General features: G+C 36.4%; 2 protein-coding genes across 3 annotated transcripts; both read right to left on the bottom strand.

The window, feature by feature from the left end:
* Nucleotides 1-409: 409 nt before the first annotated feature.
* Nucleotides 410-1,246, bottom strand: LOC132293914 (protein SMALL AUXIN UP-REGULATED RNA 12-like). Its single transcript, XM_059791569.1, has one exon. The coding sequence runs from the start codon at nucleotides 1,135-1,137 to the stop codon at nucleotides 817-819; it is 321 nt and encodes a 106-aa protein (XP_059647552.1). The 5' UTR covers nucleotides 1,138-1,246; the 3' UTR covers nucleotides 410-816.
* A 7,117-nt stretch (nucleotides 1,247-8,363) lies between these two features.
* On the bottom strand, nucleotides 8,364-14,712 carry LOC132293913 (transcription initiation factor TFIID subunit 14b-like). 2 transcript variants are annotated; one of them, XM_059791568.1, is made up of 6 exons: nucleotides 14,496-14,712; nucleotides 14,279-14,367; nucleotides 13,921-14,142; nucleotides 13,358-13,545; nucleotides 13,151-13,272; nucleotides 8,364-8,746 (listed from the first exon to the last, which is right to left on the bottom strand). In XM_059791568.1, the coding sequence occupies exons 1-6, from the start codon at nucleotides 14,613-14,615 to the stop codon at nucleotides 8,708-8,710; spliced, it is 780 nt and encodes a 259-aa protein (XP_059647551.1). In that variant the 5' UTR covers nucleotides 14,616-14,712; the 3' UTR covers nucleotides 8,364-8,707. The 2 variants fall into 2 exon arrangements, with proteins under 2 accessions (XP_059647551.1, XP_059647550.1); XM_059791567.1 differs by having other exon boundaries at nucleotides 8,364-8,727; nucleotides 14,496-14,711.
* Between the last annotated feature and the right edge of the window lie 1,535 nt (nucleotides 14,713-16,247).

Below are 16,247 nucleotides of genomic sequence, written 5' to 3'. Positions count from 1 at the left end.
AATAGCCGTCCGTTTTTTCTTTAGAATGCTAATCCAACGATTCCATGATTATCCGTACAATCCTGTACAAACCCTACATTTTCTGACAAACAATCCTGTTTGATTGTCCACAGAAGTAGATTCCCTTTTTTATAGTTTCCAAAGTATTCTTAATCTGGCACGGATCTACCTTATTGTTACCTTTGCTGTGAAAATGTGTTGTGAAAACAAGTATACGCGTGTGTATTTATTTAAAACACACACACAAATATACATATAGTTCTACCAACTATATACATATATACATATAGTTCTACCATCTATATAATCTGACAAGTCACAACGTACTTCATAGTTCATATATAGTTCTACCAACTACTTTTACAACTTTGAAATACTATGTATTAACACTAGATCAGATTTATAGATGGACAAGGCAAATAAATCATCCTTTTCTTTCATGAAGCACTTCATCCACAGGGTGTAACTATACACCTCCACGAGGAAAATTTCAAATTTTATACAAGTCTAACCCAGAAAACATTCTTGGGTTTTGGGTTAGATTCATCAACCAGAAAAACCCATAAGGGTCCAAAGAAAGAAAAGGATCAAAATACAATGAAGAAAGATGTGAAAAAAAAAAAAGAGAAGCAGCGATCGAGCACTGCTGCTTCATCTTAGTCATCCTTCTCCGAACAAATTAATTGATTATATATATCACACCACAATCTGGAGGTCAGGGATTCGAATCAAGGAAACAAACGACAGCAAGGCTACACGTGACCCTTCTCCAGATCCTGCAATGATGGGAGCCTTGTTATATTCCACATCATTCTCTCATCTTAGCATTGAAGTTAGAGAGCGGAAAACCACTTCTTCACATGGAATGGTAAGACCCATTTCGTGATCGAAGCCGAACTCTTCTTCGGCACGCCGGAGAAGGCACTGGAACTCTGGATGAGTCAAGAATGAGATTGGAACTATGTATCTACTTCTGTTTTCTCCGACATAGACAGCAAAATGGCCTTTTGGCACGTCGTCCGGGAGGCCGACGCCGTCGTCATCGTACCCATGTTTCTTTCCTAAGCTTGAGCATCTTTTGAGAATTTGCTTCAGAACTGCAGTTTGTGGTAGCTTGTTTGATTTCCTAATGGCCATTTTAGGGTTTTGAGAACTTATTGTTTATAGCCAAAAAAAACAAAGATGGTTGAGGAAGAGAAGAGAGTTGGGGGGTGGTGGTGTTGAGTGGATGGAGGGGTGTGAAGGGTATTTATGAACAAAGTAGCTAGAGAGAGAGAGAGAGAGAGAGAGAGAGAGAGATGGGTCATGTGGGGTGTGGGAGCAAAGGACAGACCATGGGTGTTTTGGGGATATGTGTGTATTGTGTGCAAGGAAATGGTGGGGGCAAAGCCCATTAGGTAACCTCTCCTTTGTTGGCCCTCCAAATGACAACATGGGCCCTCTCTCTCGCAATCAGATTTAATTCTCCTCTAACCCAACCTACTAGTCTTCTTTTGTTTGGATATGTTTCACTCTCTTAGCACTCCTTTACTCTCAAAGTCGATGTCACCACTATAAGTAATACTAAAAATATGTACATCATGCATGGTGTCTCAAAAGAAATGGTGGGATTAAGGGTGGGATTCTTATCTCTAAACATAGAAAGAGAATATACTTAAATTTATCTGCAACCCTAAAAGAATTTTCAAGACGAGTTGTAAACTAAGACGTCATTCGTTTGAACAGTAAATTAAGACGTTTTACATGTTGTTCTCACAAAAAAAAATATATATATATACTTCTATTTAAAGCGAGAAATAGTACATATCCAAATGGTTACCAAGTATTACGCAGTAAAATAAAAAGAAAAAATCTATTTGAATTAACCATATAAATCCATGGTCCTGATTCTTTTAATCATCACAACTCAACTCAATTGGGTTTCTTTAAGCACTTCTTAACTAAAATCGAATCATTTAGGTGGTCCAAATGAATTGTTATCCTTAAATGTCATGACTTTCTTCTTCCTAAATTAAAAACTAAAGCTTTACTCTCCTTAAATTGGAAATCCAACTCTTCTCTGTCAGGTCATAAACCAATAATAACTGTACTGAAGAGTACCACTCCGTGGAGAGAGGGATTGGTTTTTTTGTGATTGTCGGCTTGTAAGTGTTACGTAAAAACAACCAACATTTCTTACCGTGAATCCTTTATCCATATAAAAAATCTGCAGAAATCCATGTGCAAATACTGCTACCCTTGCAGGTTCGACCCCAGTGCCTTTATCCCTTACATATATATAAAAATATATAATTTGTAAAAAAAAAAAATTTACCCTTATAATTTACTGCTTCCACAATCCTCAAAAATGATTTAATATTCAAGAAATAATACATATATCTTCTTTATTGATCGATATTCATGAAAGTCCATTGACTACTACTTGTATTTGTTTGTATTTGTGTATCCTCTTTCTTGTTTCCTATTTCAACATATATAATATATTCTATAGTTTATTCAACTTCATAGTTAATGGCCCATGTTATCTTGTTCCACATGGTTCTTCATATTACACTTTAGTACCATACTTGCATTAATACCTTAAATGTAGACTGATAGTATTAAGTAATGTTGAAGATGCCTAGGAATTTAACGAATTTGAACACGTTTGTCATATCCCACCATTTGCAAGCAATCGACCAATGAAGGAGCTAGGTTCATTGGATTGTAATAAATAGGATGGATCATAAAGATATTATGTAATATTTGCATAAATAAATAATTTTACTGTAAAATATAAAAATAAATGTTATGCTCTCATATAGGCAGGTAATATCATTTTTCATGTTATTGGAAGAGATTTTCGCAACTTATTTCAAAAAGAAGAAGAAGAAGAAAGGAAATAAGAACACGAAGGGTTATTAGATTTTCGTAAAGCTAGAAGCAATGGAAGAGATATAGAACAGCATATGGTGACCAGTTGAGATGGAAGAGATTTTCGCAACTTATTTCAAAAAGAAGAAGAAGAAGAAAGGAAATAAGAACACGAAGGGTTACTGTTTGATTCCCTTGCACAAGGAAGATGATTCCATCACTTCCACGTATGGGATGGCATATGGTGGGTCCGGAGGAAAGAGGATTCCTCTCTTCTTTTCCCTTCCCAAATCTCCTCCTCTATCCCTCCCCCTTCCATTCCTCTCATCTTCATTCATTCCATTTTCGTCCCTAGCAAACAGCCTCTAAAAGAAAGGAACACAAATAAATCATGTAGAGTAATCTTCACCCTTTCTTGTGAACTAGACCATTGTTAGAGTGGTCTTGTCCCACATCAGACTTGGATGGGGAAGATATAAGGCATGTATCAATGGGTCACGCCATTACAGTTAATATCAGAGCTAGATTCAGTTTTTGATCTAGTGTCACGTCAAGTGCCTATTTGGGCATGTCCACCCCAGGAGGTATGGTGGTCCGAATGCCCCAAAGCTTATGTTGTCTTTTAACGGGTCAAGCGCTTGTCTTTTAACTCCAAAGCTTAAGTTGTGGGTAGCGCTGTGTACCCGTCCATATATGCCCAAATCCTTCCCCATCTGGACTCCACATGGACAAGAACACCTCTTAACATTTTCCTCAACCCGAACTCGCAACGCCCACATTGCCATCTGACAACCTTGCCTACTCAATCTGAATCTGGATACCTCCCCGGTGTGTGCTTGACTTGACACCGCTCATATATATATTCAAGTCCTTCCGCCATCCCAATTCAATGTGGGACAAGAACACCTCTAACACCAATCCTGTGCCCAACACGGTGCTGCAAAGGAGAGGATGCAAGTTCCTTTCCAGGTGGTCCTCCTGCTGAAACCAACATGAACCTAACTCAAAATAAGCACCACAGATTCAAAAAAGTTATAGCAGCATGTTCTAAGGCTCAGAAAGCGATCTGCAAAAGCATAAAAGATTAAATGCTTGATACGGCTATGTCCTGCATTCCTGTCTTCTCTTTTTGTTTTACTTAGACCCCTCAAAAGTCCTTGAGGGTACATTCATCCCCCACAACCTTTACAACCATACACATGCCCATCAAAGAATCCTGCCCGGTGTATAAAATATAGTCGTATCTAAATCATACAACATTAGTGGTTAATACATTTAGCGCTACTCATAACTCTCTTGAGTGAATTTATTCCATTTCTAATTTCATCCAAAAAGCTATGTTATACAAACTGAATTTCCACTTGACTTGAAGGGGTGGTTCACCACCATTCACTTGGAAAAAACATGCTCATAATTCTTCCACTAATTTACTAAGTAAAATGAAAAAAAAAAAAATATATATATATATATATATATATAGAGAGAGAGAGAGAGAGAGAGACTAGATCAGATGTATTGTAACTTAATTGTGAAGATTTAATGATGAAAGGAAATCACCCTTTCTTTCTGGTGGATATTTAATTAACACCTAAAAACACTAAACAAGAATCAGCAGTAAGTCGCCATCATTGGAAGATACTCTTGTCTGATATTTAATTGTATGAATTAAACATATTAAGAAAGCAAAGAATGAGATTAGGACAGTTAAACAGTGGTCCCTCAATTATCACTGAAATAACGGTGATCCTTAGAACTAATCAACAACAGCATTTGCTTTCAAGTTGATGGTGACCTGGCATTTCGTATAGCACATGAAGGCATGTTACTCTGCCCCCAAAAACCCTCCTGTAATGACAACATAGCAAGGTTCTGTGAGATCAAACCCAACTACTTGAAACCGCCATCCTATTCTTATCCAACCATCACTATAAAAAACTGTGACCGTCCACCTGAAATCTGATTACTTATTGCCAAGTTGCCTATGTCGTTTGTGGTGACGCAGATAATGTTTACTCAGAAATATAATTATATAATATATATACACACAAATATAAAATAAGGAATTACACATTCCAAGTATCTATAGAGCTGCAAAAATCGGATATCGTTTACCAATGTTGATATCGCCAGGATATGAGAGACCACAAAAAAAAAAAAACTGTATTCTGTGGGTGGTAAGGGAAATGATCAATAGAGAAGTCCTGGGAATGTGTAAAGTTGATATCAAAATAAATGCAGATATGGTGATGTCATCATCGGTGAACATTGACTAAATTGGAAGCTTGAGTATAGAAAGCTTAGATAGTGGTAGAAACAATATGCAGTTGAGGTGAATAGAAGATTAATCTCTTGGACCCGTTGCAAAAAAAATATAAAAGAACTTCTGAGATGCAAGGATAGAAATTCATACCTGATACGTGCCAAATGAAGATGAGAGTGACAATGGAATAATATTGATATGACCGACAGCACATGCACGGACCCATCAGAAAATTAATGTTGATGACCCCATTTCTCTTTACCACCTATATTTGTGGCATCAAAAGGACTAATGCAGGAAGTACCTGAGAGTGGCTCCTAGCTTTTAATCACATGTACTATACAATTAGTAAAGTAAACATTGATGTGAGGCTATGTACTCCACAAAAATCCAATAATTATACAACTCTGTGAGGTATGTTAATTTACAGAGGAAATCAGAATGAAAAGACTAGTGTTAATGAAAAGGCTCTAGCATATATAACAGTTCAGAGAGTAAATAATGTGCTAATATTAAAAAATATACCAAGGTGGAATTTGGCTATTGAATTTACAAGTTACAACAGAGATGAAAACAAACCCGTGAACTGGTGAGTCCACGCATGGTCAAACATCTCAAAATAGATTAGATAGAGGACAGAGATTACAAAAAGTAAAGCATAAATGATCGAATTATCAGCCATAAAAAGTCACATTTTTTACTTGGATAACTCTTTAAGAAAAGTTTATAGAATGTTGGGGGAACGCTAAGGTCTCCTACATGCTTTGGATGCTAATTAAATCAGCTGATTCTAGAATTAACCTCTTTGATATCTCTCATATTTAGAGAACTGATTAGAATCAGTAAAGCAAATTTGACCCAGGAGGCCAGGATGAAGTTTCAGAGGACAGTTGGTATTTGAATTGCTGGGAAGCAATTTTATTTATTTATTTATTTTTGCTGAGTAAGAGTATATTACAAAGCGTTCAACAAGGGAACGCATCCTGAACGCTACACAAAGGCTGAAGCCAAAGAAAAAGAGCCCAAAGACTCAAGGAGCCCAAAAAATCAACCATCTTCCTCTACATATTTAAAATTTCTCCTCATCCCTCAACTATAAAGGAGAACTAATAATATGACACTTCAAAGCCCCAATGGAAGATTCCTCCTTGTCGAAAGATCTTCTATTCCACTCCTTCCAAATGCACCACTAAACACAAAAAGGTGCCACCCTCCAAAAATCATGGCCGTGGGCTCTCACAGAATAGCCTCTCCAAGTGTCCATCAAACCTCACGAAGACCGAGGCATAACCCATTGGACGCTGAATAGGCCAAAAATAAGGCTTCAACAATCGTGAGCCAAGGGTAATGCAATAGGAGATGATCCACAGACTCTCCAACCCTCTTGCACAAGCAACACCAATTGATAGTAGCATGTCTTCTCCTTCTCAGCTTATCCATCGTCAAAATCTTGCCCCATACTGCAGTTCAAACAAAACAAGTCACTGTGAGATAAGTCTTAAAAAGAAAAACCATCTTCCAAGGGAAACCGGAGCCATAGAAGTTGGAAAGGCAATAGAACAAGGAACGGACCTCAAATCTCCCATGAAGAGAGGGCACCTAAACAATGGAGTCAGGGCCTCTGCCATCTAGTTCTTGTTTATACAAAAGGTCCAGCAATCCATACACATCATCCAACTCCCAATCCTGGAAATTTAAACCGAAATCGCACATCCCACGTAATCCTACCGCTATCAAGCCGATAACAGTTGGCAACCAAGGCATGTCTATCACCGACAATCCTAAAAAGCCTAGGAAAAGAACAAGACAATGGACAATCGCCACAAAATAAGTCCTCCCAGAACCGAATACCCCTGCCATCACGAGCTCTGAAACCGATGTCTTTAAAAACTTATCCCAGCCCTTCCGAATGAACTTCCACACACCCACGTCTCTAGCTGATTTGACAGCATTAGAAGCCCAACCACCTCTCTCCTCCCCAAAGTGCACGCTAGAACTCTCCTCCAAAGCCGATGATGTTCTCCTTCGAATCTCCACAACCACTTCGCCTAGGAGAGCCCTATCGAAAGGGATCAACCTCCTAATGCCCAAACCACCCAACTGTTTAGGCCTGCACATCTACTCCCAGCAGACAAGATGATAATTGAACTCCTACCTCTGCCCCAAAGGAAGTTCTGCTTAAGCATTTCAATCCTTTTGGCAACAGATGACGAAATCTAAAAGAGAGAAAGATAGTACGTAGGGAGACTCAACAACATGCTCTTCATAATAGTAACCTTCCCACCCTTCGAAAGATACTGCTTCTTCCATCTAGCCAGTCTTCTCTCAAACTGCTCTATCACAATATCCCAACCTCCCAACCTCCTCGACCGAGCACCCAAAGGCAGTCCTAGATAAGAGAGAGGAAAAGAACTAACCCCACACCTAAGGATCGCAACAAGAGAATCAATATCCAAGACCTCCCCACAGGACCAACGTACTCTTCCCCACATTTACTTTCAGACCAGATACTTCCTGAAAGCAAACTAGAACACACCTAAAATATCTCAGCAGCTGGGACACATCAACATCACAAAAGACCAAGGTATCATCCACGAACAGTAAATAAGATATCTCAATCTGATGAGCTGCATCTCAACCCACCCTGAAACCCCTGGGGAAATTCAATATGAGACTACTGCCTACTAGGTTTTCTTTAGCCATATATCACCAGAAAGAGATATCAGATAAAACCAAGCCATATCCTGACCTGACCATGTGAAATCAACTAAATGCAAATCAAATAATCCTAACCTTACCCTTCATCATTTATCAAGGTTGGTTAAATAAGGATCCTTCCTTAGAGGGGAGCCATGCGGCTCAATTTCAGCATACAAATATCAGAAAAGAGTCAGTACTCCATACACATTATACGCTAATCAGAACATGCATAAGAGTTCAAATCGTCCACCCCAACTATCAAAAAAGTAGATTTTCCAATTTCTCAACTTTCAACCAATCAACACCGAAGGGAGGGGAAAATAAGGTATATTGTAATTTTCACAATTCAACACTAATTTTTCAATTTGATTGGTGCCTGTTGAGGCTAGCCCATTATTTCTAAAGGCTGTCATATGGCCAAAGTGCCGCAGTCCAACTGACTTTGTGGAACTGAGTGCAAAATCTCAACTGTGTTCTATAAACATTATTACGACATAATCCATTTATTAGCTATACCCAGCGGTCCAGCACACCATTCAATAAAACTAAATTTGAAATTTTAGCCTATGATAAATCAAATATTTTACATTCATTTTCCACTTTTTTGGTACAAATAAATTGTCAATAAACACTTCTGCGAAGAATTACAACAAAGACAAGGTGAAAAGAAGAAGGTACAGAACTCTCCAAAGTGGATTAAATACATAGTTCATTATTCCAGAATGGAGTAATAAACAGAATCATTATATTCTATACCATCACACATGAATCCCGCAAAATCTTTTTAATATGAAAAATTTCATAAATTATGGACAGATAATGTACATTTACATGTCAGAAGTAGGTTTCAACTGCTGATGCTGCCCATCAATCACACTCATCTGCCTTCTGAGTCTAGCAATATGAGCTTGCACCTATCACATGCGAATAAAACTGTCAAAGATTCAGCACGCTACTTCACTGTTTGATTAGACATTGAAACAACTTATCTCAAACAAAATATGTAAATAAACAAGTTAGAGTAAAATCCATGATGCATCATGAGGGCTAAGAATGTGCAAGCTTTGAAGGCTTCCATAGTTCCATGGGTCAGTTTACATTGAAATATTCCAACTAGCCAAAATAAATAAATAAAATCATTTGCCCCATTGGCCAGGCGCATAGCATATGATACCCTTTCTGAAATAAAGGAATCTGTAAAACGTTAACATATAAAATCGAAAACAGTTTCAATGGGCCTTTTTGTAACTCATTAATGTATCATTAGAAGAATAACCAGCATATTTCACAAATGATGTGTTCCTTGATATAAAAAACTAGTACACCATAAGGAGGAGGCAGCATCAACTATGTATGTGCAACAATCTAAGTTAATGAACTAATCCTCTTCTGCACTTCCAGTCCATTGAAATTCATGTCTTAACTCCAATCAAATCATCTTCACAATGTCTAATTGAAAGATATCAAGCTTTGGATCATTCTTCCTTGTGTTCAAATAAATCTTTTGGAGATTGGTTAATAATTAAAATTATCCAATGATGTGGCATTCATTCTAGGACCAGATAAGAACCATAAGTGTGTATTTCCATAACCAGCACGTGGATGTGAATTCTAAGCAGAAAAGGATCCAACTCGTATGTTCTATAATGGTTCATAATCCTATAAATTTGCCTAATCCTGCAGAATCTATCTTCTACAAAACCATGATCAAATATCCACTCATCTTTTGCTTCAATGGTTTATTGTGCATAACATGAAATAGAAGATGCTGGCATAAAAGTGGTTTATCAAATATTCAATCATCTTTTGCTTCAATGGTTTGTTGTGCATAATACGAAACAAAAGGTGTTGGCATAAATATATTATATCCACTCATCTTTTGCTTCAATGATTTATTGATGAATTTCTGTTTGGAGCTATTGCTGATTTTATGAAAACAATCTTCATCTAAATCATCAATTCTCATAGAAGTTTCAAGTCCCGAGCCCTTTAAATTAGAATGCAATCATTGGACTTTGGCCTCTGAGAGCTTGGAAAGAACGTCAATTAAAATGGAACCATCCTTCCCTACAACTCTATATTCAAAATCTCCTTTTCGGGTCAAAGACATTGAGACTAAGACATTCTATTTATGAACTGCAACTCTTAGCTTCTAGAAACAAACTTTTTAATGCATGTATATACACACACAAACATTATATATATATATATATATATATATATATATATATCTTAGCTTCTAGAAACAAACTTCTTAGCTTCTAGAAACAAAATTCTTAATATATATCTTAGCTTCTAGAAACAAACTTCTTAGCTTCTAGAAACAAAATTCTTAATACATGTATATACACACACATTATATATATATATATATCTTTTTAGATGCAACAAAAGATCAAAGCAATCAGCCATGGATGTGATCATATTGTACACCCAATATATAGCAAGAAAAGTAGCTTTTGTTTTTGCCTGAAGGATTGTTCCAATCTCATGCCAAGGTGCAAGAAGGCAACCCCCTGCACTAGCCCTCTTGTACTCCAATTTCCAAGCCCCATCAACTAAGATTTTCACCATTGAATTCACTTCAGGATAATTAAGAATGTAATTAGATAAGTACAAAGAACGTTGACTAAGCTCCTATTTTTACAGTATTTTGGGCATTGGCAGAAAGGAAAGATTCATGAAAAGCATAGAGAGCTTGTAAACCCTGGAGAACCAACCTAAATGGTCCTTTGCCTTTGCCACCAGAACCATAGAAAGAACAATTTTAGTTCCTTCAAAATGAAATTGTCAAATGAAGTCCAGATTGCCCTTGCTTTCCAAGCAATAACCCGAGTCCCACCTAAAAGAAAAGAAAAGAAAAGAAAAAATGGCAAGGGTCCCATGTCAAAGTTAAATGCCAAGTTGGAACTTGGAGCCCTAAACACCAGCTTCAATAATTAATATTCCAGAAGGAGATGGTGGATAGTCTCATGCTGAAGTTTAGACTGAGTAGGGGCAGTTAAAATAGGTGAATAATATATAAAAATTAAAAGAAAAGAGATAAAAATAAGTCAATAGGGCATCAAAGTGAGTCAGACTGCTGGTTATCAGAACTTGTGCAACATTCCTGTTCTTTTAGCAATGGTGATGTTTGGCCACGTGGCTATAATGTCAAATGGAAGTACCCTACTTGTGATAGCTCAGCGACCAGACAGATTGCATTTTCCATAATAGAAACAAAGGCGTGCCTAGTTATATTTATAAGATTCAGTTTCATGTCAAGTGGAAGTTCCCTACTTGTATTTGTACAGTTCAACAACAAAAATATACAATTCATTTGGGACACTAAGAATGTTGTTATTAAATTTGAGACACTCATACAGTACCTAGTAACGCTTTCAATAATTTTCAGGATTCATTCTACAGTTGATTTGGCAAGATGAGACATATATATGTATGCTAACACATAGACACTATAGATGGCATTTGATTTCATCACCTTAGATTTAAGCTTGCAAAGAGACAACAAAGATCAACAAAGATGAAAAGCACATAAACACTCCATGAGAGACATTGACTGACCTAGGTCTGTTGGCATGAATGTCCTATTACTGGGAATAGTCACATTGATAATTTGGATTATGATAGCAACATTATAAATGTGGAATGATGGTAACATAAATAATTAGTGATTGCTGTGGCCTTATTTGTAGAAAGCCTAGATTTGTTTGCGTCTCCCCATAGCTTGCCGTCAAACAATGGGTTCCTTTTTTATGCCACGGTGCCTGTTGAATTTATAATGAAAATTTTTGGTGATTCAATTCCTAAGAAACTTGCTCATGTTATTTGTAAGCATCAACCAGATCCTATTTGCTGACAAGGTGTTCGATGCAAGTCATTTTTCAGTGTATCTGCGATTGGAGAACAGTAATATGGAGGAATAGGGTGGCGGGCACTCTGCAAGAGCATCAGGGAGGGATATTTAAGCACTTCTTAAATGATAAGGATAATGTGGATAAAGAGTGTACTTACATTAAAAAATAGGGTACTTACATCTATTGGTACCTTGATACCGCCTTCCAATCATGGAACACTATGGTGTTGTTTTATCAAACTGAAAATTTTAAGAGTTTCTTTGATATTTTTTTATTTTATCCATTGTGACTTGGAGGCCACAAGTTTGAACAAAGGAAACAACCTCTCTGCATGTGGAGGTAAGACCGCATCCATCTGACCCTCCCAAGACCCCGCAATGGTGGGAGCCTCATGCCCCAGGTTTGCTCTTGTAGATTTAAAATGTTCAGCATTTAGTGATAAGTGAAGTCACCATCACTTAAAATTTTACCAAATTTTAAATGGCGCTTATTTTTTTTAATTGATATTCAAAACGCGTTATCAAATGTACTTAATTGTATAAGCACTTAATCCATTCAAAATTAAGTGTTGCGTTATCAAACAACACCTATCTATATGGTCAGGATTGGACGTGAAAAAGGGCTTCCCTACAGCTCTAAAGAAAAAATAAATGATAATTGGGCTATACAGACAAAAAGAGGAAAGTGAAATCAGAATTATTTTTTCAGGGTCCAGTAACCTACCTACGTTGACAAGATTAACTAATGTTAGTGCTGAGTTGGTTATCATCAAACATACGGCCACACCTTGTTAGTGACCTGTACGATCCACAACTACACAAATTTACCCAAGCCTTGTAAAGTTGTACTTGAATGTTATATTGTTAAGACATTTTTATAGATAAATGAGCCTTAGACAGGTCTCTGCATTTGGGTTCCCTTTAATTCAACTGACAATGAAATTTGGGAAAGGAAGTAAAAAAATTGATGACTGACATACTCATAAAAAAAATAAAAATAAAAAAATAAAAAATGATGACCGACATGGATCTCAATACGATTTATTTTAAAGTACTTGTCTCACTATAAAGTGTTGTTAGTGTCTAAGTTTCTGAAGTACTGTGCATAATATGATTGTCAAGCTTGCTGCATCGTGGATGAAAAAGTAGCAGAACCATGTCCCCACCTTGTTTTCCCAAAACTAAATGAAACCTGAGTGTGACTTTATTAATTCACACTTTTAAAACTATTTTTACTATTATACTACAGTTAATTGCTATTACTTTTAACTTTTCAAGTTGCAAATCAAGTAATACGTACAACACATTTACAGTCCAAATGACTAAAATGATTAAGCACACGATACCAGAACCGACATGCTCGCAAGAATTCATATATATCCCATGGGTGGAATAATGCTATAATAGTAAGTGGAAAAAATTCAGAATTTTCGAAAAAACTGAAAGTAAAGATATAAAATGAGCATCACATTCATGCTAACCTGTTGACGAGCTGCTGCAAGCTTTAAAAGCTCATCTGCTTCTGAGAAATTTGTAAACCACTGGTTTAAGGGATTATCTTTAGTGTCACCTCTTTTCCTTTTATCTGCATCTTCAATTGGAACTACAAAAAACCAATAGCAATTAAATACCTCAAAATGCGGTGAAGAGCAAAACCTATAAACAATACAGCAAAAAGAGAAGCACACCAGGAGGAGGTAAATTAAAACCAGCAGGTGTTCTAGGCACAATAACAGCCGGATGGTTCTGCACGCGAGCAAAGAAACCCTCTGAAGGTTCGCTAAAACAAATCTCGTCATACGATTCTATAACAACAGGCTTCTTAGTGGACATGGGACCAGATTCATCCTCTGGATACAACTTTAAATGATGAAATCTGTAAACAACAGAAATTCAGAAAATGTAATCTTTTAAGTAAATGTACTGGAAATTCACAATTTAGACCAGCCTATTCCTTCAGGACTACACTACCCTGGATCTCAAACTGTATTATAGTGCATTTACCCACTGTATATCATGCCTATGTGGGGTAATGGGAGGGGAAGACAGAAACATTTGTAACCTTTAGCATTATTTTAAGCAAGTGACTGCACTAAGACTTCAATTTGAGACATCATATTTGTCGTTCCAAGTTTTCAAAATTGAACTACACAATATTATAAACCTTATACCTAAGATTGGCAGGCGAAATTTGTAGTTTCCAAATAAATCAAATATAAGTTAGAACCAGATAACAAAGAAAGCAACTCACAGGAGCAATGGCTTATCACAAACATCACTGTGGAAATGAAGGGTAATGGCGATTTCAAATTCACCCCACCCAGACTCCGATAATTCGAAAGGCGGAGACTCCACAACCCTGGTGGGGTTATTGAAACTGGCATGCAATTGGAAGACAGCACGTTTTATGACCACGCCAAGATCCTCATTTGTGGCACCGCGCACATAAACAGTCCATTTATGAGACTGGTATCTGATCAAACACATGCAAAATTAAACAAACATTAATCGAACATATAACAGAAAATCAAAAGTAAAAACTTTAACAGAGGCATTTAATCGAACACTTCACAGACAATCTGAAACTTATGCACTTTAACAACACTTACTCACTCGCCTTCTTACCGAGCCAGAATGCTATGCTACCATATACTATCGGGACACTAATTTCAGCATCTTTGAGTTTTTTGTTCAAGCTCTATGCGAAACCAATGAAAAACAAAAGAATGAAAATTAACACTTTATATATGTTTTAGAAGTCATTCATAACGTTATTTTGGTAATCTGAAGGGTCATTGTTGAAATTTGAATTGAAACGAAAGTTACCTTCTTCTCAGTGTCATCTGAAGATTTAACCATTTTGGAGCGTTGTGATTTTGGGGTGGGCCCACTAACGTCCGGCTGATCTGAACCGAGCTTTTTTGCCGTCGATGAACTCTGAGGCATCCTACGAAGATCCCTTCTAAAGATTGATTGATACGAAAACGAAATAAATTAGGGTTTCCGATCGTACTCTACGATAGCCCCGAGTCTGAAGAGAGATCATCTACGGCGGGATCTATTTATGTTTTACGTCTAACAAATCACAGTAGGACTCGTCACGTTACTGAGGGGACTTACGAATAGGTTTCACTTCTTCAGCAAAATGACTAAGCAGCCCTTAACCCAGTATGAAAATTAAAACCCAAAAAAAAAAAAGGTTAGGGGAAAAGATTAGGGATACAAATAATAAAATTTTACCTTAATCAATCCACTTTCAAAAAGATTAGGAGACATGATTTGCCAACTAAACAACCCCAGACTTTTCGAATTTTAATTAAGGCTCCGTTGATTTGGATGTAAAATATTTTTAAGGAAAAAATAATATTTTCTGGTGTTTGGTTGTCGTAAAATATTTACGAACAAAAAAATATATTAAAATTTAACAAAAATAATTTATTTATAAATTTTTTACATGTTATTTTACATGCCCCACCCGATGGACTCGACTTCAATATCAACGTAGATCTTTGCCAAATACCGAAAAAGTAAAAATAAAAAAATATTTTACCTAAAAAAAGAAAAAAATATTTTACGTCGAAACAAACGGAATCTAAATCACAATTATTGGACATAATTATGCTAAAAAAGTATATCTTATTTTGTCTTATAATTATTTATTTATTTATTTTTAGTACTAATGGTAACACTTATTAAGAATAATTGCTCTTTTCTTTTTCTTTTCCTTTTTTTTTTTATAAAAAAAAAAAGTGTAACAACTGAATTTGTATTATAGTAAATTAGATCCTAGATGGAGATGGACAAAATGTTATAAATCTTATAATCAAGCCATATATTTTCTAGAAACCATAACAAAGAGGAAGACATTAAATGGATCTTAGCAAGAGTGCAAGAAACAATAAAGACATGAAGTTAAATAAAAGAATGTAACATTTTTATTGCATATTTTTCACTTCCTTCATATAAATTTTTTGCCACAAAAAACTATAAAAACAAAATAAAAATGTAGATGTAAATGTGATTGGCTTCCCAATTTACAAAACTTTCTTTAATGATCTGTTTTTCTTCCCCTTTTTCATCTAAGCTATGTACACTCTCAAAAACTACTCAAATGAGACGTGGCATCTAGGAATGATTCTTCTGCACAAGAAATTGTAAGACCACACATTGGATGATAAAATCCATATTCTTCTTCAGTCTTATGTAATAACTCTTACTTTAGGGTATAACGGCGTTAGAAGGGATTCGGGAGGTAAGTCCTTAAGTCTCACTTTTGAACTGCACTCATAACTTGAATGGTACGTGTGTTGTGGGGGCTAATATACGTACTCTAAAAAAGTAAAAAATGTAACAACTCTTGGAATTTAGGTTGGTTCAGAACAGGTCCAATGGTGAGTGATCCGGCGATTTTGAGCTAGATTTGAAGATTGGCCTGCTCCAATGGACTCTCCGAAAAGTGGGCCCCATAAAGAGGCTCTTGATCCAGGTCACCAATTACCAATATTGGGTTGGCAATTTGCGGGCCTGACATGCTGGCCCGCATCTGTTTTCTTTTTCTTTTTTAATTCTAGCACAAAC

The sequence above is a fragment of the Cornus florida genome, unplaced genomic scaffold, assembly GCF_030987335.1.
Source record: "Cornus florida cultivar Cherokee Brave unplaced genomic scaffold, ASM3098733v1 CherokeeBrave_3.0.0_Hap2_Chr02, whole genome shotgun sequence".
In the NCBI taxonomy this organism is placed as follows: domain Eukaryota; kingdom Viridiplantae; phylum Streptophyta; class Magnoliopsida; order Cornales; family Cornaceae; genus Cornus; species Cornus florida.
The sequence above is the reverse complement of the archived record's forward strand: the minus strand, read 5'-3'. Positions and strand labels throughout refer to the sequence as shown.

What these genes read in the sequence shown, in the direction of transcription:
- LOC132293913 (XM_059791567.1), bottom strand. Translation starts at nt 14,615, where the DNA reads ATGCCTCAGAGTTCATCGACGGCAAAAAAGCTCGGTTCAGATCAGCCG. An exon ending in CAGATGACACTGAGAAGAAG is followed by an intron (nt 14,368 to 14,495) that starts GTAACTTTCGTT and finishes GGTTTCGCATAG; the next exon opens with AGCTTGAACAAAAAACTCAA. An exon ending in CTCGGTAAGAAGGCGAGTGA is followed by an intron (nt 14,143 to 14,278) that starts GTAAGTGTTGTT and finishes GTGTTTGATCAG; the next exon opens with ATACCAGTCTCATAAATGGA.
- LOC132293914 (XM_059791569.1), bottom strand. Translation starts at nt 1,137, where the DNA reads ATGGCCATTAGGAAATCAAACAAGCTACCACAAACTGCAGTTCTGAAG.